This window comes from Astatotilapia calliptera, chromosome 8 (assembly GCF_964374335.1).
Source record: "Astatotilapia calliptera chromosome 8, fAstCal68.1, whole genome shotgun sequence".
Classification (NCBI taxonomy): domain Eukaryota; kingdom Metazoa; phylum Chordata; class Actinopteri; order Cichliformes; family Cichlidae; genus Astatotilapia; species Astatotilapia calliptera.
The window spans coordinates 10,654,557-10,676,328 of NC_137429.1; the positions used below are offsets into that span (position 1 = coordinate 10,654,557).

Consider the following 21,772-nt stretch of genomic DNA (forward strand, 5'->3'; position numbering starts at 1 on the left):
TACTAACCAATAAGTGATGGTACCGAGGCTAAAGCCATCTTTTATATACAGTTTATGACATGCTTCTAAAACTAACTGTGATTTGCACTATAGAGAACTCCATACTGCAGTGATCCTACTTATATTTAGATGATGTGGGTGCACAATGTGAACATTATTGGCTGTGTCCTTGTGTGCGATCAAACATTCCCGATCCACCATCACCCAGTGACTTCAGCTATAACAGGAAGGAAAAGCAATCGTGCGTGCGTGGCGTCACCAATTCAAACAACGAATTTAACAGTGGGAATTAATGAACAATGCAAGTAAGTAAGTAGGTGCAAGTGAGTCAAATTTAATATTAACGCTGTCCACTGAAAGAGGCGGGGCGTTTGGTTTTCTTTCCCCCACCAGCATCATCACCACCCCCCACTCAAACACAAACTGTGTCACACATAGAAATGTCAGTAAGCCTGTATGTCCTCCCCCCCCCCCTCACAGAATTTATGTATAATCTGTGCAAAATAAAATACTTCAATACTTCAACTGAAAAGATCAAAAAAAAAAAAAAAAGCAACCAAAAAACAGATAAAACGGGGCAGAACAAAGGGTATCGCCTCCGCGTGCCAACTCTTCTGAACAAATAAATAAATTCAACATCAAATGGGGCTTTGTAGAGGGGATCAGCAATCAGGAAAACAAGTGCTCTGTAAACCTTAAACATACACACACACACACACACACACACACACACAAAAAGGATTATCATCCTCTCAGTTTGAAGCAAAAATTTCTGTCAGGCAATTCTGTATAAATGAACTTTGCCATCTAGTGCAGCTTCAGGATTTCCTTAAATACAGTATATTTTTCCTATATGAGCTATTACTTCTCTCACGGTGAGATAATTACCTTGACAGGAAGCATCAAGATAACCGGTAAGGACTATAGGGAAGCAAACCAAGTGGACTTGTGTTCATGGGAGCAGTAATCAGGATTCTGTTTGATGGTGCTGGTATCTTCTCTACCACAGAGCTCACAGAACACATGCATTATTACAAGTTAAAGATTTACATTTTTGGAGAAACGAGGGAGGGGAAGGGGAAATGTAGATAGCAAGGTAGTCTCTCCCAGACCCTATAATGTCCATTCCACAGATTTAAGAGCTCTTTTCTCTCTTCTCTACTTCCCCCTCACTCACTCATCTTCATCGTCCTCTTCCTCGCCATCAGAGAGAGAGGCACAGGGGTGGATCTGGCGGTATCTGTCCAACCACTTCTCCACCATCTGGGTGACCAAGGGGTGGTTACGGCGGCGAGAGCTCTTCTGCATGGCAGCCAGCATGCCTCCTTCTGTCACGCAGCAGTCCAGCCATTCCCTCAGCAGCTTTTCCTGCTGCTCCTCGTTGCCCATCTGAAGTCACACACAAAACATGCTATTAGTAATGTTCAGATACACGCTTTCACCTCACAATAGCACATGTTAAAAGCTTTCCTGCATCAAGACTAATTTGCAAAAAACAAAGCTAAAACTGGTCTACAGCCAAAATCACTGAAACTAATGCTAAAGATTGTTAATCGTTTCACGAGGCACTGCTACCAAAACTGGAATTTTTATTACAAAGGCCGCTCCATCCAAACTGTAGATTCAGTTTTGATGAAATGCAACAAGTATTAAATACAACTGGTAGATTTTTCATATTTTAAGATTAATGCAGTTTTAAGTACTGTGACTCAGAAATGGTACAAGTGAAAGGCTTATAACATCTGGTAGTGCGCTACATTATTACATGGTCACATGGTGAAACCAGCTTGTCTACAAGTCAAAATACACTGGGTAATTGATCCAACTGCTGTTTCTTCACATCCCAACATCCCACCTACACCTAATATTTTAACCTAGCCTTGTAGACTGGGCTTTAAATGCAGTCAGCACAGTTCTTTTTGGAAATTGAGCTGGCATAACCCTGCTAGGCTTTCTAATATTCTTCATTAGCCGCTACAGTGGATCAGCCGCCTCCATAATCACACTATCCCTAGCATCCTCGTCTTTCATGCCACCCCTCTTTTTATCCTCCTTCACTACATCCATGAATCCTCCTTCCCAGTAGCTCAAATCAAACACCATCCCTCCTCTGCACATCTCCAAACCACTATACCTAAGCTGTCCCCGTGATGTACTAAATCTTAATCTTGTCCATCCTGGTCACTCCCAATAAGAAAATAAAAATTAGGACCTTTGTCTCCTCTGCCACCTCCAGCTCCGCCTCCTCTGTCAGTTCCACCCCCCGCCCCCCAAAAAAAGCAGTAAAGTTCAAAAATATTTACAGTAATACCAAAATACACTTCTCAAAATTACCCAATTACCTGCTTTTTAAAGTTAAATTTAAAAAAAATAATTAACAAATCTGCAGTTTTACAGCACAACCACAGTTCCTACCTCTTGTGCAGACAGGAAGTGAATATGCAGCAGCTTCCTTTCGCTGTCCACCAATGGCAGGAAAGTGACTGTGACATCGTCGTCAGTATTGAGGTTGGCGCCCGCACCGCGATTGTCGTAGCCGTCGTTCTCCATAGCCACCAGGGCCGAGAAGTGACCCCGTGTGTAGCCCAGGGCAATGGGGCTCTTCCAGCAGAAGCTCTGCTCCCATAACAGAGGCAGGTACACACCTGAAGACACACAAACTAGTCAAAAGGTGCTGCACGCCACAGCACTCGAGGCATCGGCCAGGAACAGGCTCGGCAACTGTTCGCTCAAATTGTGTGCAAATGTCAGCCGAGGCCGAGCGCACTCTCAGATTTGACCTGACGCTAGAGGCGGCTGCTTTTTAGCCCGCTGAAAACAACCGGTTCTTTGTGAGCAGAGACGAGCTCCGCGGTGCAGCCTGATGCTCTGCTTTTTCAGAAGTGCACCCGCCCTCACCCCTCTGGCTTCTGACAGGCCAGCTTCCAGCTCCAAAAGCACACCAGCAATCACTAAACACTTAGCGTGCAATGTACACAAAAGCTATGGTTTCAGTCTACACACATAATTACCGTAATTGAGGCAGGCCATCATAACCAGGCTGCACCCTAAACGGAACCGATACACAGCGAGGCATCACAGACCATTTTATTTATTCAAATTATCAGTGCAGCACACCGAATGAGGTCAAGATATTCTGGCAGCCACGCACTCCAGCTGTGCTCACTCTGCATCTCATACACAATAGCCTGTCTGTATGAGTAATTCTAATGGCCTTGTTTCATGTGGTGTTGCTGCAGGTGTTTAAAGCTGGCTCACGCCATGATAAATGTTAGAAATAAACAGCGAAGCTCACCGGGGTCAGTTTATCACAAATTCCACTCAATTTTAAAAAGTTCTTTCTGCTTAAATTAAATATTAGCAGAGCTGTAACATAAGTGACTACTACACCCTCTACAGTGCACACACGAGGGTCCAAAGCTTCACCTTTGATAGTCACATCAATAAATATTAAGAAACATACTGATCAGCAAGTGTCAGTACTCTGTTTCCATTTTCCCCAAGATCTGACACCCTTTACAAGTTCAGGATCTGAGTTGAGAACACCGTTTTGTATTACAGCCACACGATGCCTCACCTTGAAAACGAGTGTATCCTAACGTTTCCCCACGGAAACTTTTGTAGTATTTCACTCCGTAGACTATGATGGGTCTTCGAAGAATATGTGCAAGAACAAAAATGTGGGTCTGCTCTAGGCTGGCCCCGGGCTAAAAAGGAGGAGAAAAAGGAAAAAGCATAAGAATAGTTAGGCATTGTGATCATACTGCAAAGAGAAAAGTATCTTATGCGCGAGTATGAACGCTTTTCTTTCCTTCTCATTGGGCACATTACATAAGCACTTTTAAATATTCTACTGCTGCAATGATCTATCGCATAAAAAGGGGTTTCAAAGTTTCAGCCTTGTGGGATGGGATTTAAAAAGCTTGGTTTTTATCCTTCGGCTCTCATCTCTCCGTTGCTGTCAAAGCCTGAGACGAGGTCATCGCTTGGTAGCTTTTGCTGTGTTTGTTTGTGCTGCTGGTAGAGTGGCTCTAAGCTAAATGCCTGTAAATCCCAAGGTCACATGCTGGGGAGAGAGAGTGCTGCTTCAGCAGGCGTGCCGGTAGATCAGCTGTCTACAACTTCATCTTAGGGGATCAGCAGTAAATTGCTTATGTCCTATCTGTCATTCACACATGATCCACCATGCACAGTGCGACCCTTCCGACTGTCTTTTCCCATTTAGACTAATGCACATATATGACAATAGTTCATAGTTTCAGTAGCTTGTGCTTTATGCAGACCTTTATTTCCTCAAATAGAGTTGTTTAAAAAAAAAAAAAACAAAAAAAAAAAAAACGTGGTCGAGGTCACTGCAGCAACAGAATCTGACAAAACAGCAAATCAATAGCTACACTAACATATGTTTTGCACTTCTGGTGGTGTCGTGAAGTTGGCAAGCACAATTAATCTACTTGCAACTGCGGTGTCAGCCTGTTGAATTATATAACCGCACGCCCGTACTGACAAGATAACCTATCGGCCTGTTTGAGGCGGCAGAGTGAGCGTTGTGCACGTAACACGACTACCCAGTGTTAGAGACCAGATGGAAGAGGCTCCACGAACAGACTGATTGTGTTCATGTCAAGATATTAAGCAGATCAGCTTCTAGCTTTGAAAAGACTGTTTCAAATGATTTCAATGTAAAAGGGCTTATTTAATTGATATTTGTTCAACTGTATTAATTGTGCATATTGAGTTTCTTTGAGGATAGCTGTTTGTAAATGACAGTTTTTGAGTTGAGTGAGCAAAATATAAATGCATCCAACTATCTTATGAGTTGCCTTTCCTTGATCAAATACAGGCGATACATTGCAATTTTGATGTTTTCCCACAATTATTGCAATATGACTCACACGCTTTTGCTGACTGGAGTGCTGCAAGAGTCTAATGAATATGCAAACAATGCAAGAGAGGAAAGGGACTATTATGTAAATATTTTGGAGACAGACGTTTTGGGTCATAAACCTTCCCGTTTTGCCTTTGTTAGTGCATCAATTTATACATCATTTTCCAGCTTTTATTTCTTTTGTAGACCAAAAAATAAAAAACATTTAAAATGTACCACTGTCTTTAAACTCAATGGAAGTGAAGGTAGGCTGTAAACCAGAGACAACAACATAATTACCTGGCTGGCCAAAGACAGAATGAAGGCCCAGTCTTCCTGCCACTGCTCCTCTCTGAGGGAGAAATGTAAACCAAAGCTCTGCGAGTACCATGACTCCCACTCCTTCCAGCGTGTGTAAAACCTATTTTTAAAAAAAAAGAATATTATTATACTATTTTCAAAGCTTATTGAATTAAAGGTGACCTCGAGCTCAGCCTGCTTGTATAGAATGGATTACTTTATGTATCCATTTACAGAGCTTCAAAAGAGCTACACTTTAAGTGCCAGAGGTCTTAATTATACATAAACAGAACAATCCACACACCTGCAATGCTCATTAAAAGGACTTCTACCCATGTTTTTTGTCTTGTATGAGTGTAGTCTATAGGCATGTCCTCTAGAAAGAATATTCTGTTATACACCAGTTTGAAAATCTGGATTTACAGTCACTCGTATTCCAAGAATATAGCAAAAACTTTAGAATAAATATAATTATGATGTAAACAGGTCATAAATTCACAAAGAAAAAAAAAAACAAAGTGCTTGTGTTAAAGTGAATCGAATCAATACAATAAAGTCTAATTAAATAAAATAGCATAACTTGGTAGAGGGGGAAATGATGAATGACTTTTTTTTGTTGTTTTAATGTGTCCAGTCTTGTTTGCAGTTTATTTCTTTCAGTTCGTCTGCTCTCGCTTTGTTTTTATGCAGATAACACGAGGCCATTTTTGAATATGCAACATGAACTGAGAGCAGCCTGTGAAAATTTTCAAGTGTCAAGTATCAGACTACAGGAACTGTGTAGGGCTGAGCCTCTCACCAGTGGGAGCAGTCGTGCAGGCTGTCGTGGAGAGCCTTGCGGAGGACAGAGTCCTTGTCGTAGATGCCCCAGGTGGCCTGCAGAACAGAGTCCAACAGGCAGTCTCCGGCAGTGCGGTTCCACAAGGCGTAGAGGCGACTGTCCAGGCGTGTCCCCAGCTCCAGAGACCAGTTGATAACAGGAGATTCCTCTTCCAGTTCTACAAACAGATATAAATGTGCGATTGGGTGTTGAGGACTCCAAGACAATAACTAATCAAGTTCCGTGTTGTTGCAGTGAAAACACAAAAGAGGAACTTGTGACTGCATTTATTTTCTCCGCTAATATATTTGATAGTTTAATGAAAAGAATCAAAACAAAAAATTGTGTTTCCAAAAACTCAGCATAGGATTGCATAGATGCTGCGTTAAGTGTTTCAGATGTGCAGCTGCTGCAGCCGCTATTTCCGCAGGGACAAAATGCAAAATGCAAAACCTGCTTTTCTCTTCCCATCGTGAAATATTATTAAACACATCTCCCTGAATATGCAATCATATTCTGCACCAGAAACTCAAGGCAGCTCTATCCAGTAGCCCACTTTAAGGTGGCTTAAATGGGTCATAACACTCCTTTTATATCTTCGTTGAAACACAAAACACACACACAGCTGCACTGGGAGAGTGTCATTAGATAAGTATGTGGGAGGGAAACTAGTGAGCTCAATTAACCTAATTAGAAAAGGAAAAGAAGACGAAGCAGGAGGTGGGGAGCTGATTGAAGACAAACACAGGCAGGGAAGATGCTAGTTTAAAGTCCCTTCTATTGCAGGACGTGAATGGCTGAAAACATGCAACTGGACAGATTGAGAATATGACACAGGATATAAAGAATGACATCTTCAGTACCTTTCTGCACATCTCGATCTAACACCTCATCAAACAACTTCTCCTGGACAGCAGGCGGCAAGTCTTCTATATCTGCAGAGAAACATGGGAAAGATAGGTTTTCATGCTCGTTATAACCTAATGGTAGACAAGGCCGAGGGCAACATAAATGCTACAGTAATGACACACAGAGGGGATGTTCTTCACTGGATGGCATTTTGTCAATGGCACACTGTAAATACAAGCTCTGTGTATTGAACTGTGCACACACAAAGCCAGAACACTGGTGGCTGTTCTCTGGTTCAATAGTGAATGGCACTGGCTTTGTCTGAGAGCAAGAGAGACACAAACAGACAAAGCGAGAGAGCGAGTGCCCTGCAGCTGGCCTCGGGCCAAATTCACTCTGTAGTGAAATGCTTGGCATTAGACGCACACACACAAAAATTCGAATTTATATGCAAAGGCTTCATAATCTTTGCTCCCAGGGGCAGCAGCAGGACTAGATCAGAACAGTGGGTGTTCTTAAAAGTAAAGTGCATGTCATTTCAGTGAAGACATAATGCCACAGGGACGAGCTGATGTTTCTCTGAGCAATGCGGCGGGGTCCTATTCTTACACTCAAGTTCACACATTGACAATTTAGACATTTATACTGTGTAGAAGAAAATTCTACAAAGAAGCCATGAATAGAATCCCAAAGAGCACAAAAGTAATTATTTCCCCGTTGCTTGCTTCCAGAGTAAATGGAGCCAGTAATATTCAGTGTCAGACATGACAAATATTAAGACTGGTTGTTGGGGTGGGAGTTTAATCTGAGCTGTTTATTGAGGCTACAGGAAAAATTATATATTTCTGCGAGCACAGGCCCATAAAGCAAAACTGATAAAGGGATAAACAGGAAGAGAGGTTAGATTACACGCACAAACACACACCAATAAAAAAAAAAAATAAGTGGTATAAGCATTAAGACCCAAGTACCTGCGGGCAGAGTAAAAGTGACCAAGTCGGTGAGGAAGTAACAGGTGAAGTCTCCTTTACGTTGACGTAGTGAAGATGCAATCTCTCTGCGGATCTGCTCCGTCAGCTCGGGACACACCATGGAAGGGATGCACTTGGCTGCTTGCTGGCTCACCTTATAGACATGCACACAGATTAAAAAAATTTTATTTTACAATGAAATTAAAAGATTAAATGAATATGTGAACTTTGGACTATATAACTAAAACTAAGCTAACTTATCTACACTTAAGATACGTCTGCAAATGTACTACCCCAAAAGATTTGTTATGCTAAATGCTTGCCCTCCCAAACTGAAAATTCAAAACCGCAAGCTCCACCCACGACATTATGGTAGCGCGCCAGATGTTGTCCATCAGCTGCAGCACGCCAGGAGGGTTAGCATCAAAAGCTGGGCAGGCACAGTGCCAATTCTATTAAACAGAAGCATTGTAGTCACCCACACTGCATGCCGAGAGTGAATGCGCTGCCATCCTGTGCACTCAGATACACTGTGTCTTCTCTTGCTCACAATTTTGTTTGAATTGTCAATTCCAGTTTTAGTAGTATTAGTGAATCTTCTCAAACAGAGACGAGATCCTTGACACATACTCATACGCCGTCGAGACATGGTTCCCATGCATTTCACGCAGCACAAAAGAGGAAGTTGGTCCACCTTACCCACCCAAGCGTTTTTCATTCTGGGGATCAAACTCTCCCATGCATAGTAAAGACCTGCCTTTCTATGCTTGCCAACATGCTTCCTGTGCCTTTTCCTAATCACTGTTTGCTCTCCGAAATCACATCAACTCTTATCATGCCCCATAAGAAACAATGACAGAATAGCAGCAATTCTAATACCCCCCTAATTCTAAAAAAGTGCTTTTCTGCTGTAATTCTATGCATTAAGAGCATCTATTTTTCATTATATAGCACACTTGGTAAGGAGCAATTATAAGCGGTTGTGGCTGATAATGAGAAATACAAAAAAGCACTTAAAAATGAAAAGTTTCTGTAACATAAAGACTTTACAGGCATGTTAGAATTTTTAGGATCTTTTTATAAAAACTGACATAAATCCTCTTAAGATTAAAAACTTATAGCAAATTTTTGCTCAAAGATTCAAGACTATGCTTACCTCTGTTAGCAGAATGGCGAGCATGTCCTGCCTTTGAAAGCGAATAGCCAGATGTACCAGAGTGAAGCCTACATCAAAAGCTGAGGACCGATTAAGGAGCTGCACCTCGTCTGCAGTGAGCTGTCGGGCAATGTCGCCACCGGATGACTTATAAGCTTCTACTGCCGCCAGGTCTCCCTCCACAACGCCTGCAGGAGAGGAAGGAAGGAAGGAAGGAAGGAAGGTTTAAAAAAAAAAAAAAAAAAATCAGAAGGAAAAATAATGGAAAACAACTGTTAAAAGTGATGAATCAGTGCCTAAATATTGCTGACACAGCTTCTTTTCTAGGATTGTGTGTAGCGAGGCTACCAAACTTTAATAGAGTGACTCATGTCAACATAGTCGGCCATTTATGTCATCACATGACATACACATTCAAGTGCGGTGCATCGATATAGGGAAGACTAAATGATACAACACAAGCCATTTAACAGCACTACAAGTCCAACCTCAGAGCTGACCATAAAAGGTTCAACACCTTTGTAAACATCATAACCCATCTGCAATGTAGCCTTTATTACTTTGGATTAGTATTACTTAGGCATACTGAAACAAGCAAGTGTATTCAAAAGATAATCAAAAGAACATACATGTATCAGCAAAAAAAAAAAACAACAACATTAAAATCCATTTTAAAAATGGTTTAGATATATTTTTTGGAGCAGCTTCAATCCCCCATGTCTGTTCTTGTAGAAGCAAGATGTAACAGACAGCTTTAAATGTGCTAACACAACATCGCAAATCACAATTTATTAATATTAAAACCTGGGAGAAATTTGTAAAACAAATTCAACTAGAGGAAAAAATTAAATAGGGCCTTGATGTCATTCGACAGCTCTGATGACCTTTAGATGTAGCCACGAGCTAACCGAGTGCAAGAACAGTTATCACACTGTCGGGCTACTACATAGCAGAACAGACAGAGCAGTGTAGCTGTAATGTGGCGCTATCAGAGAGCTGTGTAACACATAGGACAGTGTGTTGAACCTACTAGTCTCAACATCTGTTATGAGTGAAACAGCCAGGTAGCAAACAGGACACTGGAAGAGCTGCTTTATTTAAACTGGCTGCCTTACATCAGGATGTTCTCTCAGGCAGGGAAGAGGACAGTTGAGTGAATCTGGACTAAAACATTCCAAGCATGACCCTTCTCATTTTACACATACTGGGTGACATTTTGCAAACAGATCTATAAATACATGCAGAATGATTTGAGTTGCAATAGCTGTTGCTATGCGGGAGACCTCAAAGGAACTCAAGAATGCGGTGACCCGTTTTCAGTGAATACAGGCAGTTTTGCTAAATTTAGACTTAGATAAACAAACCGTAAACCTTTGTCAGCGTCAAGCTGAAGCTGTTGATTTACTGGTCGATCTATGTTCCTACCCTTCCCTGTGGCCGTGAGCTCTGGGTAGTGACCCAAAGGAACTGATTGCTCATTTCCGCTGCTTTTATCAGCAATCTGCAACTAGTGTACCCTTAGAGATAGGATGACGAGAATGGCAGTTCGAAAGAGGGTCAGTGTTCAGGCAGTTGACTATGATACCTCCTGGATGGCTCTTAGTTGAGGGGATTCTAGCATATCCAACTGGGAGGAGACCCAGTGCAATCCTAAAACATGCAGGAGAGATTACGTTTCTCACCTGGCTGTCTCCCATGACATCACTGATTAGACTGCTGCATCAAGTCCCTGATAAACAGGAATGGATAGATGGAGAGATATCCTACTGGTTAAGGCAGCTAGGTTTGCAAAAAAACAAAAAAAAACAAAAAAAACCCCAGACCTTTCTTGTGTGACTCATACCAATCTTTGTAATATAAAACAAAAGCAATAAAAGAGAAGTTATGAAGACTTTCTAAAAACCGAGAAACAAGTAATTGGATGGTCAAGTAATGTGCATTGGCATGGTGAGCAAGCATTAGTGCAAACCAGATTTCTCGACCAGTATTAGGGCTGCCACGATTAGTCGACTAGTCACGATTACGTCGACTATCAAAATCATCGACGACTGATTTAATAGTCGACGCGTCGTTTGAAGCTTTGTAAGATCACAAAAGACGCAGGAATAAGTAGCAGGATTTAAGAGTGCAATAACGGACTGAAACAGAAGATGGCAGCACTGCATGTACAAGGATGCCAGCTGCTGTTAAACCCCGAAGAAGAAGAAACTGTGTCCCAGAATTCATAGCGTAGCCCAGCTCAGTTTCCAACAATGGTGGCAGCTAGTTAGCTTTAATATTACTCTTATTATTCTTTCTGGGTCACAAAATAAACGTTTAACATATTTTCAGGCGAGAATGTAACTGTATAAACCTCAAATATCTGCTCAGTTTATCAAGACACCACATATTTTCAAAAGCGCTTTTCGGAGACGTCTGTTACCCACTAGCTCGATAGCTAGCCGGGGACAAGGCTCACTAGAGCCCGTGAGAACACCGGACTCCCAGCAAATAGTTTTCAAACCCACTGCCGTCTTTCGCTACTCAGGTTAAATATATATAAGGCTACGTTCACACTGCAGGCGAAAGCGCATCAAATCAGATTTTTTTGACCCTATGCGACCCATATCCGATCATGGTATGACAGTGTGAATGGCACAAATCCGATATTTTCAAATCTGATCTGGGTCACTTTCGTATGTGGTACTGAATCCGATACATATCCGATGTTTTAGAAAGCGACTGCTGTTTGAACGGTCAGGTCGCATTAAATCCGTCTTTTACGTCACCGACACAAGACAGACGCCAATTATCAGCTCCGGAGAAGCACCCGAGAAGACATCGTGAACGCTTCCTGGCCATCCAGTGTAGATGTCAGTGAAACTGTTGGGAAGACATCGTTGGAGAAACGTGAACATTTTATTTGTACTGTATAATCTGCAGATTCTGACAGAAATCTGCAACTATCCTTTGAAGCACCGCTCCTCTAAAACAGCAATAAGGATAATTATTAGGTTATTTACATTATTATGTAAATAACAAAATAACTTAAAGCAAAAATTGGGAAACGTAAAGTCCGAAGTCTTTATATTAACGGCCATCTGTCAAACAATACTGTTTGGTCTGGGTCTAAACAGAGCGCGTTGTGTGTGAAGTCTTCTTTTGCGCATGCGGGCCACTTTGAGCGTTCACACTAGAGCGCGTTTGCTGTCGCATTTTATTTGTAGTGTGAACACGCAGACACAAAAAAAATAAAAATCGGATTTGATCAAAAAAAAAAAAAAAAAAAAAAAAAAAAAATCGGAATGAGCAATAAGACCTGCAGTGTGAACGTATCTGCAAATTTCATTCAATTTTAATAAACTATCATCTTGTCTTTATTTTTAGTTAGCACATACCATAAACACTTAAAGCTGTAAGCTAATGATAGTTATATAAGAGCAGATGCATGCTAGTGCAATAAGCTGTACGTTTTACGTCCAATAAATGCATGATCTGATTAGTTGACTAATCGCAAAAATAATCGGTGACTAGTCGACTATCAAAATAATGGTTTGTGGCAGCCCTAACCAGTATTTTATCTTTCGGAGCACTGTATGGGTCCTTTCATTTAATGTAAATGAAAACATTTAAGTTTTAGCAACTGCAACCCATTAAAAGATTAGGCTATGTAATATTCGTCCCCATAATGACCCAATCACCCAGAGATGGGTCATAGAGGTTTTTAGGCATGATGGTTTGTGGTTTTATCCCAACTAGAACGCCTCATTACGCCCTCAGTGAACTAACATGTCAGAATATTTTGCCTTTGCATGCTTGACAAGGTCAGCTTCATGAGAGCATGTCTGATCCCAGCAGTGCCTACAGTCTGATCAATGCACATCATGCAGGTTGTGAAAGACTTTGAGCTAATATTGGTCTGCGCTTAACAAATACACAGTCTGACATTGTTTCTCAATCAGCTGCTCCACAGTAACCTATGGTTATCTAAAAGTAATGTGCTGGAACAAATGAAATCAATGTCTGTTTGTGTTTGTTTCTCGATATCTCTCACCATAAGTACTACAAAGTGGTGGGCTTGCATTTTTTTTGAATCATCTGAAAAATTCAGTTCATCGTCGAGATTAATTTAATCTTCTGAAAGCAAAACAAACAGAGGTCCTTGATAATGTTTTTTTCTCCCACACCACATTATCAGGAACCGCATCGAAATATAAACAGAGCGGCAACAGCAAGAGACACCAGTTAGGTTTTTCACTGAAACAAAAGAACCATAATACAAAAACATGTCCGCTTCCTTTTGTGGGAAAGCACAATCAATGGGAATCATCTGATTTTGGCTCTTGTACGGAGCACAAAAAACATTAAAGTAGAACTGCAGGAACACAGTAAAGTGAAGTGAGATCGTGTTTTCAGACCTGAGGAAGTGCTTGGCCATAACATACTCGACTCAGGCACTTCCTCCACTGACAAACACTTTGAAGAGCACATGCGGTATAACCGTAAAGAGTCAGAGACATGGTATGAAGAAGAAGAAAAAAAGGCTCAGCCATATTTAAAGTTAATACATGAGTCTTCCCATGTCTTTAAGGACAGCGGTAGGGAGAGGGGAAAAAAAAGAAGAAAACAAAAAAAAAAAAAAAATACTGCCAAGTTCAATCAGTGCAAAGGTCAAGGGGGCGTTGATCATGTGCTGCACTCATGTTTTTTTTTCCTTCTGTTTTTTGTTGACTGTTTTTAATGTCCTGTCAATGTTATTTTTACCTCTTGGGGGGCTCTGTTCAGCACATACGCGTCACTGTTTACAGGGTCTATTGACTGTGAGCCAGGAGACTCTCTGCTCCATGGGCTGCACTTGCACTACGCTGCCCAGACGGCCCATTCATCCCCACCAGCTGGGAAGCACTCACACCCTCTCAGTTGCTCAAAGATGCTCTCAGAGCCCAAGTAAAAGCACTGGGAACATCAGTGGTGAGTTGGACCAAATTCCTACTTTCCCTTTTACCACATTTTATGGTTTTTTTCATTGCAGTCAGCAGTATTTACCTGATGGCACCGCCCTATGAAATAACACAGCAGGAATTTCTTCTGTACTCTAATATTTGGAGACTAAACAATGAGTCATGCCGTCACTCATTTATAAAATACAAAGTGGCTCTTAGTGCTGTGCAACCTTGGCACTTTGCAGAGTGATGCACCATCTGCAATGTAATAACACAGAAAATGTGTTGCATTGGGGACAATAACTGCCACCTCTGTCTGGAGTACAATGCTTTGCTGTCGCTTAGCATGACATCACAGACACACAAAAAAAGTGTTGTTATAAGAAAAACATGACATAGGAGAGTGTATTCTTTTTAAACAAAATTAAGAAACAAGCACATTTTCACATCATTCATTTGCTATGAACCAACTGATCTCCTAATCCATGCAGAAATTACATGTAACGTAGAAAGGAGGAAAAAAAACTCACCAGCACATGCACTAAGAAACAGCCAGTCAGTTTTCTTCATTCGGTTCCTAATCTGCTTTAACCTCTTGAAGTCGACTTCTTGTTCCTCTTTGCTCATGGCTCCAGCTGCAAGCTCTATCCTCTGGAAATCCATAGTGACATGATCTTCCCTCTTGGGCATAGGAGGGGATCTCCTTTGCCCCTGGCCTTCGCTGCAACTGCCCCTCCACCGAGCCCTGTCTTGCTCGTTGATTACGGGTGAGGGCTCCGCAGACTCGGCCAGCTCTATGGCTTCTTGGTTGTTGGGCCTGGGGAGGGCACACACCACACATTTTGTAGTTCTGGGCCAGTTCTGGTAAGTGCAGGCGGTACATGTCCAGTGCTGCTGGTGGGTGTTGAGTCTGTTTCTGTCATTATACTCCTCACAGGTATCCACAGGAGAGTGGAGAGCAGGGCGGCAACCTGCATTGGAGCCTGACGTCTGTGGGGACTCAGTGGGGCTGCTGGTCCTCGGGCGCTGACAGAGGCACTGTGTGCAACGGATGGCACGAGGCCAGTTCAGATAGGTGCACATCTGGCAGGACCACTTATTGGCAATCTCAGCCATACTGGGTGACCTGACTCTAGGCCTGGCACTGGAATCAGGACAGATGAGGAGGCTGCTGCCACTTTCACTTCTAGAAGGCTCCCACTCCAGCCCGGGGTCCAGATCAGGACTGTTTTTGTAAGGTTCCTCTGTAATAATGGGTCCCCTCAACCTCGGTGCACGGCACATAGTACATTTGATTGCAGATGGCCAGTTTTCATAGGTGCAGTAGTCACAGGCCCACTTTATCCTCTGCTCCGTCATTGTGGACTACTTTAGTTGGATGCACTGTTGTGAAAAATCCCGTTAGAGTTGAGACATAAACAATAGCTCTGCGAATAATCTCGAATAAGCAGGTGTTACAAACCATTGTGTTTAGATATAAGAATTCCGTCCAGCATATGCTCCAGCAGTTTGTAAACTAACCTGCATCTGATCGGGCACATTCAATGACACACTGGCAAGATTACATTTTAGAGTGTTTGATTTGAATCCTTAATAATCCGTAACTCTAAGAAGAATGGTTAACAGCGCGGTTTTAACTCATCTGACTAAAGACACTATTGCGTTACTCTGCAGTTGTGTTTTTAGTCTTTAGCTTTAGCTTGCTAGCTACTGAGCTAACCTCCTAGCATATATAGAGCTAACTGCCATCAAATCCAACGATTAACGCGCACGACGGAGCATACAGTCATGGAAAAGGTCATAATTTCATTCATGTGAAGAAAAATGTGATAATCTTACCGTTTCGTGACTGCGCTGCGCCGCCGAAAACCACAACAAACCCTTCTCGTTCACTCCCCCTCCTCCCCTCCTCTCCTCCTCCTCCGGCTCAATCAAACCTTTCCCAATCCGAATGATTTCGACTCCTCTGCCCTCTCACATGTTTACCTTCGTGGACTCGTTAACCACTGGCGGAACAAAGCAATCCCCGGCAAAGCCTGGAACACCTCGAATCATCGTTTAAATCCGCGACTCTCCGTGGTTTACATTGCCTCCGTGTTGTTTAATGGCGGCGACAGCAGACAAATGAGTAGCAGAGCCAAAATAAACGCTGGCCTGCCTCCGTCACCAATCATCTGGCTGAGTTCTCAACGTGATTGGACAAAGGTAAAGTACTGTGTTGCCTTCAGGAACGTCCGGAACAGTCAAAACGCCCTGGGGGGTTTAATTTTTAGGACGCAGAAAGAGTTGATAACCACGTCGCTGAAATACTTTGCATATTTTGTCGATTTTTAGGCACATTGCACTAGACAAAAACATGTTGATGTTAGTCATGCTAAGACATTTGCGATTGGATAGTTTACACATCCCCAAAGATTGGGATAGAAAACTGGATTACATAAATATGACATTATCCGTATGGATATTAAATCCGATATTTATAAGCAGCATAGAAACCATGGTGAGTCTGTAAATTGTTTAATTTCTTAAATTATATTTTGAATACATTCCAATTAAATTCTGAACTAGCTGTGAAGAATAGCAAAAGCGTTAAGTATATGCTGATGTAACTGAAAAAAATAGGCTTTTCGGTTATGAATCAAGGGTTCCGCTTTCTCTGGACACGCCCCTTTCAAAACGTCACTGAAAACATGGCTGTTTTCTTGAGCCGGTTACACCACGTTTCGCTCCACGTTTCTAACGCGGAGAAAATAGCTAATGACCTTGTCTCTAAATTCAAGTTTGATTTATTTGCTGCCAGATTAACTGACAAGTCCAAGCAGTTTGCTTTCAGGAAAGGAGCAGCAGTTTTCGTCGTAAATGAGAGACCCAGTAAAAGCAGCGTGGGACTGAATGAAGGGATACTGGGATTAGCTGACAGATACTCCATTGATCCACAGCGGGCTGACTTGGAGAAGTACAAGCAGGGTAATAATTCTTTGGGATGTCTTTATGATTTAAGCCCTCTTCATCCGGTGGATACTGTAAACAACGTGTGTTTCGAGGTAGAGGATGTCCAAAGGTCATTCAAGGTTCTTCGCGATCTGGGCTGTAATTTCTTGGTGCCTCCCACCACCGTTGAGGACGTGAATGGTCCTGTCACCTACTCGGTAGTAAAATCAATTGTGGGAAACGTGTGTCACACGCTAATTGAGAAGACAAACTATGAGGGAGTCTTTTTGCCAGGGTTTGATGTCATTGAAAAGGACTGGAGCTTGGGAGAAGAGGACATGTCTTGTCCTGTCACACACTTTGATCACATAACTTATGCCTGCCCCAGGAAGACAACCCACCAGGTCATGGGGTGGTATGAGAAGGTCTTTGGTTTTCAGAGGTTTTTCATTGATAGGTGAGAAATTGCTCCGAGGCATTTGTTGCCATATCTTTTCCCCAGCGTGGTGTCAGTAATCTCAAGGCTGTTTGTTCTCCTGAATAGTAATGAAGACGTGGATGAAGGTTTTGTGATAAACCAGGAGGGCATTGGGCTTCGACTTACTGCCATGGAGTACTGGAAGTGCAGCAAAGCAGGCATCGCTCTTCCTTTTGCTGGCAAAAAGGAGCCTGACTGCAAGTTTGTCATTGCGGAATCACTGCCCGAACAAGGTAATAGAAACCCCTAGTTTCTCATTTAAGCCACTATTTATGATCTCCGCCATCATTGTTTGCATTTGCTTTGTCAGGCCGGAACCAGGTTGACACCTTCTTGGAGCAGCATAGGGCCCCAGGGATCCAGCACATTGGGCTGTACACTAAAAACATTGTTTCTACTGCGCACACGATGGCTGAAGCTGGCGTACAATTTTCCTCCCCTCCTCCAGCCTATTACACTCAGGTTTGAATGATTTTGAACTATAATCACTGCAAGAAGCGACCTGTGTTTTATTCATATTTTCACATTATAGTTCTGTTTAATTTATATAGTTGGCCTGGATTTTGAAATTTTGGGAATTTGGGAGAAGCTTGTCCTCATACTTCCTGCAAGGCAGGCTTTCAGAGATTTTTCAGATCTTGTTAAAAGGGTACATTTTGATCCAAACCATGATATATTACCACACTTGACAAAGTAGTTATGCCTAAAACCTAGCTGAACTGTGACTTAAGGCTGAAAACGATATCAAAGAAAAGAGGGCTTTGAAGGCAAACTTCTCCCACTAGAACACATAATCCAAGTCATTATCACACTTTTCAAGGTTATGCCATCACCACACAGAAGGAGAACAGGGTCTGCTTTGTACCAGTAATCACAGGCGCAAACACTATAATTACAGACTTTGTAACAAGTTCAAAAATAAAGGAATTTTCCATCTTTTTAAACCCATCCCATTCGCTGTGGCAGCTGGGAAAACAGCAGGAAATAGAGGAAGCAGGTCACAGCCCCCAGATGCTAGCACAGCATGGGATTCTCCTGGATACAGACCTGCACCAGGATCCTTTATCACAGAGAGCATCCAGTGAAAGTAAAAGGTAAGAGCCAATCAAGAGTTGTAATCTCTCACAGCCTTCAAAGAATGCCTCTCTTGTAAATTGTTTTAGTCAATGGTTTCTTTTAACTATCTTTGGCATTATCTTATTAAATAAGTGAAACACTGTGAAAGTTTTGTGTGATGTATGGCTGCTCAATGTCAGCAAACAATCTTATCAGTCATCTCTATTAAAATGAGGACATGTTCCTGTTTTACTATTCAGTACAATTACAGAAGCCCGTTTGGCTTGCAACATGCATGTGAAAACTGCTTGACTTCGTTTAAAATTGCTGCAATAATGATGAAAGACACGAACCACAATTTTTTTTATTTTTTTTTATTTTTGTATTCACCAATGAAAAGTTGTGGAAACAGTCCCGAGGCTGAAAGTGAATCTACTGTGCTGCTTTTCCCCTTTCAGACATCTTCTACAGGTGTTTACCAAGCCCATATTTGCTGAGAATACCTTCTTTCTCGAGCTGATTGAGCGAAGAGGGGCAACGGGATTTGGCGAGGGGAACATCAAGGCGCTGTGGCAGTCAGTGCAGGCGTACATGGAAAATGAGAGGGTGGATCGTCAAGAACCTCAGGGATCCTCAAAAACTGCACAAACTGCTCTTAGTTAGCCACTCCAAACATTTCTATAACAGGTTATGTTATTTCATGTGGCTGCACTATTTACTGAAAAACATATGAAATATTTAAATTAGTCTCTAAAAAGTCCCTCGTTGCACTGATGACACATTACTTATTATATAATGTATTCATATCTGTTGAAATGGGTGCTGTGTTCTGTACTTGAAATGATACAACAAAAGACACTTGCTGTAGGAGTAAAATAATGTCTTTGTTTTCACTGTCTCAAAGTAAACCACATTGCTCCAGAGTAACCTCAATAAACTTGACTCACAGTAAACTGTGAAAATCAATTGCTGGCTTCAAAATATTGTGCTCCGTTTTTCTTCTTGTGTGGGCCAAACTTCAGAATAAGCACACTTAAAACCTCTTAGACCTTCCTAGACAAAGACTGACAATGGCCAGTGCATTTTAGTAATTGTCAAAGATACTGGAACTTACAGTTACTTACATTATATAGTAGCACTTGCATGCGGTACTTTTACTTTGCAATGCTTTTGGGTGCAGTGGCTTGTTCTTCATTGTTAATGCAGCATATGTATGTAAAGTGTCTGAACACCACTTCCACATATACTCAATGAAGTATGCACAACAAGCTCAAGCTGCTAGAAGACTGAAAGCTTGCTAATGCATCAATGATAGTGTGCTTTTTTTAATGTATACTGTGCTATAATAACACTGTATATTAAAGTATTTTCACTTAAAACATTTAAGTGCATTTGCTTACTATAATGCTCATAGTTATGAATGCAGGAAAAGTGAGAAATGTTTATTTATTTTTTTACATTTTATACTAAGGTATTATTAATTGATTTAATGCATTAGCATCACTTAGTCAAAGTCACTGTCCATATGAGAAAAAGTGACCACTTCATTGGCTCGTAATGTAGAAATGTATCCCAAACTATTATTTGCTGTTCACTTCATTATGTAAGCATTATGTTGGTGGAAAATTAAACTAGGCTCTTTGGCCCTTTTTTTTCCCTAAATAACCCACCCACACAGTCACTTGAAGAACTGTTACTGGTCAAACAGCTGCACCTCTTTCAGAAGCCGTAGTGGTTTTAGCAATGTGCATGCTTTGGCAAAAAAAAGTGGCTTTAGAACCTCTTAGAAGGGATCTCCAATCCCACAGAGATGTGCCAGTTCAATTAACTTGGCTATAAACATTATGGATGAGGATTAGTGGGATAGATGAGAAGCAGTGAAGTTTAATGGACTTCCATGAAAGCCATATGTTCTTTTTATGCCCTGTCTGTAGTTACAGTATCCTACTGAGTACACAAGAGAGTCACTGTAAAAACAAAACATAAAAACTCAGCAACAGGCAATTTATGAAATGAATGTACTTCTGCATTTTGACAAATGGTGTCAGTGTTTTTCCTTTAATCAGGGGTCACCTGCTCAGGCAAACTGCATTTTAAAAATGTTGATTCTGTATTAAGGATTTATGTTTTTCGATTACATAACAAGCAAACCGAAGCAGCACATACAAAATAGATGCACTCCCCTTTCTTCATTCACCACTGGAACTGGGCTGTGCTATGGCACGAGTTTCTAAAGTTTAATTTTAATTGCATTTGCTTCGAATTATCTGATATAATAGGAAATTATGCTGTGTGATAGAGAGGATTAACTGTTCATTAAAGTTGAGAAGGGATGGCTCCTGTAACAGGAGTCTTTTAGCCATCTGTCTCCAGCCACAGTGTGAACCCCAGATGGTGTATAGCATTCTGCATGGGGTCTCAGTAAATGGAGCTGGAAGATAACTCCCTATTTACTGTTAACCATACGCTAGCTACAGATTTATTAACAAAAATCATAAAGAAATATGCAAAAACATCATAATTTGTAGCTACATCAGCAAACACACTCCAGGTTACTTTTTGTAGCATTTTCCTACACTATAATTGGTGCACACTGCCCCCTGGTTGTGATAGTCACAACACACACTAGCAAACCTGTTGAACAGGAAGACTTCCACCCCTGTTCTGCAAGGTACTTTCTTCCTAAAGAGTGACTTTTAATGCTATGAAACAGAAAAGCCAAAAGTTTTTCTTATTATCTGTTTGCTAAATACCTTCTCTATAGGGATTTTGTGAAAAACCCCAAAACTCTAGCCCGGATAGTAGAAGAGACAAATCCTGGGTGCCCTTTAACACAAAAGGCAGACAGTCTAAAACCGAGGAGGACAGCCTGACAGTCTGGGGGAGATTAGAGGCACACAACAGATGTTACTCCTTGATTAACAATAGTGTCTGCCAGGGGTGAGTCTCAGCTCCCCACCCTTCTGAGGCCCACTATATTAATTCCAGCTCCTAGGAAATATATTGATTTACTGTACATAATGTTATGGGACAGGGATGATAATTTGCAGTCCTTTAACAATGCATAGAAAAAGCATGGACTTCATGAATTGAATTGCCACTGGCTCATCCAGTGGACCCATATTTAAACAAACAGTGAGCTAAACCAACTTTAAGGTGAGATACCCACCTCTTGTAAAAATACTTGTTTAAATAAACTGATAAAAGTGTACAACGACCACAAGCACACGTCTGTTTTATATGTTTAAGAAGTTAGAAGGCAAGCAAATATTGTGTGCAGGTTACCACATATACACCAGCTGCACAGCGTTTGTGTGTGCATGTATGAAAAGCTAAACTTGTATGGCTTTGCTGCTGTAGGTCATGATAAAGACTGAATTTAGTTCCTGGAAGAACATCTGCTTGCAATAAATCTATTTATT

General features: G+C 41.5%; 2 protein-coding genes across 3 annotated transcripts; one reads left to right on the forward strand and one right to left on the reverse strand.

Annotated features, from left to right (window-relative positions):
- Nucleotides 1-310: 310 nt before the first annotated feature.
- Nucleotides 311-16,011, reverse strand: zranb1a (zinc finger, RAN-binding domain containing 1a). Of its 2 annotated transcripts, none has more exons than XM_026178448.2 (10): nt 15,725-16,011; nt 14,416-15,268; nt 8,964-9,151; nt 7,808-7,961; nt 6,851-6,922; nt 5,967-6,165; nt 5,168-5,288; nt 3,578-3,707; nt 2,416-2,645; nt 311-1,389 (listed from the first exon to the last, which is right to left on the reverse strand). In XM_026178448.2, the coding sequence occupies exons 2-10, from the start codon at nt 15,242-15,244 to the stop codon at nt 1,174-1,176; spliced, it is 2,139 nt and encodes a 712-aa protein (XP_026034233.2). In that variant the 5' UTR covers nt 15,245-15,268; nt 15,725-16,011; the 3' UTR covers nt 311-1,173. The 2 variants fall into 2 exon arrangements, with proteins under 2 accessions (XP_026034233.2, XP_080161558.1); XM_080305432.1 differs by having other exon boundaries at nt 15,872-16,000.
- A 422-nt stretch (nt 16,012-16,433) lies between these two features.
- On the forward strand, nt 16,434-19,729 carry hpdl (4-hydroxyphenylpyruvate dioxygenase-like). Its single transcript, XM_026178449.2, has 5 exons — nt 16,434-17,273; nt 17,361-17,527; nt 17,605-17,756; nt 18,261-18,388; nt 18,809-19,729. Exons 1-5 carry the CDS (start codon nt 16,519-16,521, stop codon nt 19,011-19,013), a joined length of 1,407 nt encoding a protein of 468 aa, XP_026034234.2. The 5' UTR covers nt 16,434-16,518; the 3' UTR covers nt 19,014-19,729.
- The last annotated feature ends 2,043 nt before the right edge of the window (nt 19,730-21,772 follow it).

What these genes read in the sequence shown, in the direction of transcription:
- zranb1a (XM_026178448.2), bottom strand. Translation starts at nt 15,244, where the DNA reads ATGACGGAGCAGAGGATAAAGTGGGCCTGTGACTACTGCACCTATGAA. An exon ending in AGGATACACTCGTTTTCAAG is followed by an intron (nt 2,646 to 3,577) that starts GTGAGGCATCGT and finishes GTGTGTCTTCAG; the next exon opens with GTGTGTACCTGCCTCTGTTA. An exon ending in ACTTCCTGTCTGCACAAGAG is followed by an intron (nt 1,390 to 2,415) that starts GTAGGAACTGTG and finishes GTGTGACTTCAG; the next exon opens with ATGGGCAACGAGGAGCAGCA.
- hpdl (XM_026178449.2), top strand. Translation starts at nt 16,519, where the DNA reads ATGAATCAAGGGTTCCGCTTTCTCTGGACACGCCCCTTTCAAAACGTC. An exon ending in CAGAGGTTTTTCATTGATAG is followed by an intron (nt 17,274 to 17,360) that starts GTGAGAAATTGC and finishes TCTCCTGAATAG; the next exon opens with TAATGAAGACGTGGATGAAG. An exon ending in GCATCCAGTGAAAGTAAAAG is followed by an intron (nt 18,389 to 18,808) that starts GTAAGAGCCAAT and finishes TTCCCCTTTCAG; the next exon opens with ACATCTTCTACAGGTGTTTA.